The 6,982-nt window shown below is 37.3% G+C and overlaps 1 protein-coding gene across 1 annotated transcript; it reads left to right on the top strand.

Annotated features, from left to right (window-relative positions):
• Window positions 1-5,052: 5,052 nt before the first annotated feature.
• Window positions 5,053-5,937, top strand: LOC311077925 (putative inhibitor of apoptosis; the record flags this gene model as incomplete). Its single annotated transcript, XM_084106570.1, has 1 exon — window positions 5,053-5,937. One exon carries the CDS (start codon window positions 5,053-5,055, stop codon window positions 5,935-5,937), a length of 885 nt encoding a protein of 294 aa, XP_083962696.1.
• Window positions 5,938-6,982: the final 1,045 nt, after the last annotated feature.

Genomic DNA, 6,982 nt, shown 5'->3' with positions numbered 1-6,982 from the left:
ATATTTACTTTATCATTTAGTACATCATCATTTAAACTTTTCATCTCATAATTATGACGCATAGTCATAATTTTAATTTAAACTTTTTGTCATAATTATTACTTAATTCAGAATTACAATTTTTGTCAATTACGCCTTTTTAACGTAACACTATTTTGATGGTCCTTTTGAATGTGCTGTTGACTATAGTAGTGTTGATGATGAAACGTCTTGAGTTAGGCTAGCGCTTTTTGTCCCTCTCTGTTATTATAGTGTTTCAAGATGGCGGAACGGCACGGAAGCCTCCTTGGACTTACCCGCCCCATGTAAATAAAGATAAGAAATGTTTCGCTTACGAGGATAAGTCAGATCATTGGCAGAGGTCATTTTACACCCATGAGGACATGAATACATTTATGAATACAGACAATGATTTTAGCTAATAAAATACCATTTTTTTCAACGAGCGAATCTACACATGAGAGGCCTTCAGAAGTCATAACTTCAGGGGTCAACAGCTTAGGCCCGTTGGTTTAGGTATTTGTAAAAATCAAATACTGTATTACACTTTTCAAAGTTACAATAAAAAGACCTGTTGTGTTCTGACACAAGGCCATTAACTTGTTTTTATAAATGTATTTTGCTTATTTCTACAAATATCGGCCTGAAAATTGAAAAATCAGAAAAAGAAGAAAAAAACAGTGTTTTAAAATACAACTAAACCATGATAATGTTTAGTTTAGATGTTGATGACTAAGCTTCTGGCATATAGTACAACCACGCAACAAGAAATCTAATATTGGTGTAATCTTTGCTAGGTCTCACTCACGACACACAACTTTGTAAATAAAATAAAATAAAATATCATTGTAGTCATTGTACTGTAATTTAACCATATTTTATTGATTAATATTATGGCTTCATGTTGATTTAAAGTTTTTAATTGTTATTAACTAATACCTTTATCTTTTAACATCCGGCACAAAATGAAAGAGATGTATTATTTGAAAAAAAAAAAAAAAAAAAAAAAAAAAAATGGAATGTTCACAATCACTATGTGTCAAAAACAGTATGCGTGTAAATAGTTGTGCTAAGTTCCACACCCTATGGACTAACTTTAAAAAACAAAACAAAAATACACATACATATATATATATATATATATATATATATATATATATATATATATATAACATACACAAATCATTTCTTAACTAAGCAACTGCTTCTTAAATTATCAGACACTCACCGCACTGATGTTAACATCACCATATATTGTGTTTTCTACCATGATTGTAGTAACTATTGTCCCACCATTCTTCTGGGCAATTGTTAAGTTAAGCTGATTAGGGTTCTGAATTAATGGCTGTCCCAATGATGTAGAAATATTATGCTGTCGTCGTTGTGGAAGGTTGTTAGGCTGTTGAACGTCACCATCTGTTAAAAAATTAACAATTAAATACACAACCAAAAACCATGTAAACATTATAGTAAAGCTTATTGAAGATTGAGAAACATATTGATTACTAACAAAGTAAATTATACAACTTTTCCTACGTTTGATATTCTTTTTTCTGATTTTTTTCACTATGGACTTGATCCTTTTTAATGCTGTTTTCTCTCCATATTTATTCTGTAGTTCCTCTACTGTGTCTTCCAACCTCCCTGTTGTTCCTCTCCAGCTGTGTTAACCAAAGACAAACAGTTAGAAGAATAAAATGTATGTACAATAGCAAAAATAAAGTTGGTCATTAGTTGTTAGGGTTAGATACACCTGTAGACACATTCATACACCCGTCCGCCTGTTTTCATTTAGCATACACCAGAGTTCAAACATTCACTTTTTCACTTTTTATTTATTACATCGAGAAAACATGAATACGACACACTGCACTTGGATGAATACATTTATTAGATTTATTTAATAATATTACCAGTTCCATATTATCTTTATTAAAAAATAAGGCAATAAATGATTTTATTTTTTAAATTTGACTGCATTCTTTACTTTTTGATTTATGAATTATAACAGACTGATGGGAAAAACATTATTTTGCAGTTACTTTTTTAAAATTTGTTTTATTATTCAACTATCTCTTTCTTTTTGTTAGATTTTATTAGTTGTAATTTTATATATAAACATTTAACTTTTAAAATAAATGTTTTACAACAACATCACCATCTTCCGCTATATTTGGGCCTCCATGCTCATCTATTTACAGTATATGATATTGGTGAAGGGGGCCAGCATGAATATATTTTTTAGGGGGCCCCCGAATTCTCTAGCTACGGCCCCGTTCACATCGCATCGTAAGCGCATAATATCACCTGCTCAAGTACGTCTTGACGAGTTTCTTCTGTATTAAACAGCGAATCTTCTCAGTCAGATCGTCGCAAGATCTCAGGAATCCTCTCACACTGCTTGTGTTCACGCGCTCCATCGCTAACGATTCAAACTTCCATAAAGCGCGCCAAAACAGCAGCGCGGAGATGTGACGTCATGTGTCGAGCGGGGCGCTCGTAAAAAGCACATCTTTGCATTTCTTCTGAAACAACAATTTTTAACATCACTATCGCAACACTTATCGTATTGCCGGCTGGGATTGTAATGTTTTGTATGCCGTTTTCTTTACACTCACCCCGGATATCTGTTTCCTGCAGTTAGCTGTAATGTTAGTGAACTCTAGGTCTTCTCTTTGTTCATATACGACAGTATTCGCATGAATTGGCTTGATTTGATAAAATTATGTTTTAAACCATCATCTTCACTTGAGACATTTACATTATACCGTCCTAGTTTTTAAATAGCGCTAAAATGTATATTTTAACCCTTTATGCGGATATGCCGCACAAGGTTCTCTGTTCTCTGGTTCTATGTTTTTAAAAATAAAGACAAGGATACCTCTTTCTATAAGCGACCCTTAAAATCTGTGCATACAACAAAACACGTGTAGGTGTACGATGATTTATCAGAAAATTACTTTTGTTTGAAGAAAAACTTAAATCAGCTGGTGCTTGATAACTATTGAAGTTATGATGATGCGATATTTATCACGTTTTCATTTTAACTCAATACTCTATGAACTTTAACATCTTGTTGGTCAAATTAACTAAAGCCTGCGCAAAATGTTTGTTGCGAACAATTCACCTATGCTGAGGCGAGAGGCGGACCCCAGTCGTTGTCATGATAAATATTTCAGGACATCGCACGATCTAGCTCTACTAGCCACAGACTGCTGTGCTACTGCAACAAAAGTTGAAAGTCCTGTTTGCCTGAACCTGACGCAAACTTCCGACCCAAAAACACAAGGCTTGGATAATTGTGCCGCAAGGACTCAGGAGATTCAAGGAACAGTCGGGACTATTCTGCACGAATTAAAAGACAAACCATTCATCGCCGCTAAGCTAGAAGAAATCAGCGCGAGACTTCTGGACAAACCCTGCGAGGAAATAGTGCACGACGTCGTTGATCTCTGGGAAGGTCTCTCGATCGTGAATGGAGAGTGACCAAGACCCCACCAGTATGGGTGCTGCCTGTAGCCTAAAGAGCTGTATGGAATTCATGTTTAAAGACCATTACAGACACCAGATGACCGAACTGATGAATAAGATTATTGCGGATGCATCCCACCCTGATACACCGTGTTATGAAACTGTGCGTGAGGCAAATCTCAAGAAAAATATGATACATATAAGAGGACTGGCTAATTCATGGGACGATTTGACGGACAAATGCGCTTATGGTACCGATCCGCCTGATGTAATGATAAAACAGGTTCTAGATATGATGTGTGAATCACAATCCCTACTAGGGATCACCGATGTGCTGTGTACTTGTACGTATGTGGCGGATGTCTGTACCGAGCTGGTAAAGAATTCAAAAGAATATGACTCCGATGATGAGGATGATGCTGTTCAAATTGTCGAAGTGATTAAAAACGTTGAAAAAATTATCGAAATGTATGTCGATTACATCCTAGATCGTAACATGATGGCCTGCCGTGACTTTCTTTTCTGGTTAGATTACCGTTGACTTCATTTTACTTAGACTATGCATGTAACATTGTTATATCCAATTGTATTATATTTTATGGTATAACCATTTTGTACTAACATCATTATATTCAATTTTACTTAGATTTTGTTGTACTAACATTATTATTATTATATCCATGTATATTGTATTATAATCATTTTTACTATCTTCTATTATATCCATGTATATTGTATTATAATCATTTTTACTATCTTCTATTATATCCATTTTTACTTGTGTTATATTAACATCATTTATCCATGTTTACTTATATCATGTATCCTGTAACTTTTTTAATAAAAGATTGATTCAAACCACATGTACGTGTTATTCTTTTGCAGCGGTTGAAACGGCAGCATGTCGGAGCTCATGAAAAAGGCTTATTATACACCCTCCAACCCCGGCTCTTTAGGGGGTAAAAAACGATTAAAAGACGCCGTCTTAAAAGAAAGTGGGTCCGTTTAAGCGATAAAAAGGTTTCAGAATGGCTGGCTGGTGAGGATGCTTACACATTACACAAAACAGCCCCTATAAAATACAAACGAAATAGAGTGGTTGTGTACGGGGTCGATACGCAGTTCCAGGCCGATCTAGTCGACATGATCGCCTACACCTAGGATAACGACGGTAATAAATATCTACTGACGTGCATAGACGTATTTAGCAAGTACGCGTGGACTCGCGAGGTCGCTAGAGCGTTCGAGTCTATACTCGAAGAGGGTCGTGTGCCACAGAAATTGCAGACGGATCAGGGGAAAGAATTTTTTAACAAACAATTTCAAGATGTAATGAAAAGGTACGACATTAATCATTTCGCTACCGCTACCGATTTGAAAGCCAGCGTCGTAGAACGATTTAATAGAACGTTAAAGAGTCGTATGTGGAGATTTTTAACGGCTACAAATTCCCGACGATACATAGATGTTTTACAAGACATTATGCAGGGGTACAACACCAGCCATCACCGAAGTATCAGAATGAGACCCGGTTACATGGATATGTCTCACCAGCGCCCTCCGGCTTGTCACAATCTTTGCATGCGTCGGGAACAGGAACGCCTTGACACCTTTAAGAAATGGACTCCTGCTGCATTATCTCCGGCCGAGCTTGCCAAAGCTGGTTTCTACTACCTTGGCCAGGGCGACAGAGTGGCTTTCTTCAGTTGTGGAGGCCAGCTTAGCAACTGGGAACCGGGAGATCGTGCAGTATCAGAGCACCAGAGACATTACCCCAGCTGCCGTTTCGTTCGAGGTGACTGTGCAGATAATGTACCTTTATCTATCCTTTCCAATGGATCGGCAATGCAACAGTGTGAAGAAAGGTTGCTCACATTTGTCTACTGGCCCTCAAGAATAACTGTTCGACCAGAACAATTGGCTAAGGCTGGTTTTTACTATGTTGGTCGTAATGTTGACGTGAAGTGCTTTTGTTGCGATGGTGTACTCGGATGTTGGGAGTCTGGTGATGATCCATGGGTAGAACATGCCAAGTGGTTTCCAAGATGTGAATACCTCTTGCAAGAAAAGGGCCAAGAGTTTGTTCATCAGATTCAAGCAAGATTGCCAAGACTATTTGAGCAGCTATTGACTAATGGAGACAGCGACTCAAGAGAATTTGTGAGAGAACAAGAGAACAATCCTGTGGTGAAGTCTGCTTTAGAGATGGAATTTGAGTGTGGCCCGACGCCCCAGACAAATGAAGCTGCATCCCCGAGTCAAGATCTTTCAGACTTGTCTATGGAGGAACAGTTAAAAAGACTTCAAGAGGAGCGCACATGCAAAGTTTGCATGGATAAGGAAGTGAACATTGTCTTCATCCCCTGTGGTCACCTAGTTGTGTGCAAAGAATGTGCGCCTTCTCTGCGCAAGTGCCCCATATGTAGAGGATTGGTCAAAGGCGCTGTCCGTACTTTCCTATCCTAAAGTTTTCCTATCATTTGCATTTAACTTAATAAATAATAAAAACAAAGGAGAAGTTTATTATTTTCACTCAGTCCAGTAACAAAATTTGTTTAAACATTACACGTTTAAAACATATGGCTAAATTGTTCACCATAAGTTCTGTTACACACATTTAGAAAGTAGCTAGGATGCGCAGGCTTTAAGTTAATTTGACCAACAAGATGTTAAAGTTCATAGAGTATTGAGTTAAAATGAAAACGTGATAAATATCGCATCATCATAACTTCAATAGTTATCAAGCACCAGCTGATTTAAGTTTTTCTTCAAACAAAAGTAATTTTCTGATAAATCATCGTACACCTACACGTGTTTTGTTGTATGCACAGATTTTAAGGGTCGCTTATAGAAAGAGGTATCCTTGTCTTTATTTTTAAAAACATAGAACCAGAGAACAGAGAACCTTGTGCGGCATATCCGCATAAAGGGTTAAAATATACATTTTAGCGCTATTTAAAAACTAGGACGGTATAATGTAAATGTCTCAAGTGAAGATGATGGTTTAAAACATAATTTTATCAAATCAAGCCAATTCATGCGAATACTGTCGTATATGAACAAAGAGAAGACCTAGAGTTCACTAACATTACAGCTAACTGCAGGAAACAGATATCCGGGGTGAGTGTAAAGAAAACGGCATACAAAACATTACAATCCCAGCCGGCAATACGATAAGTGTTGCGATAGTGATGTTAAAAATTGTTGTTTCAGAAGAAATGCAAAGATGTGCTTTTTACGAGCGCCCCGCTCGACACATGACGTCACATCTCCGCGCTGCTGTTTTGGCGCGCTTTATGGAAGTTTGAATCGTTAGCGATGGAGCGCGTGAACACAAGCAGTGTGAGAGGATTCCTGAGATCTTGCGACGATCTGACTGAGAAGATTCGCTGTTTAATACAGAAGAAACTCGTCAAGACGTACTTGAGCAGGTGATATTATGCGCTTACGATGCGATGTGAACGGGGCCGTAGCTAGAGAATTCGGGGGCCCCCTAAAAAATATATTCATG

The sequence above is a fragment of the Abramis brama genome, assembly GCF_963993115.1.
Source record: "Abramis brama genome assembly, chromosome: 2".
Lineage (NCBI taxonomy): Eukaryota > Metazoa > Chordata > Actinopteri > Cypriniformes > Leuciscidae > Abramis > Abramis brama.
The sequence above is the reverse complement of the archived record's forward strand: the minus strand, read 5'-3'. Positions and strand labels throughout refer to the sequence as shown.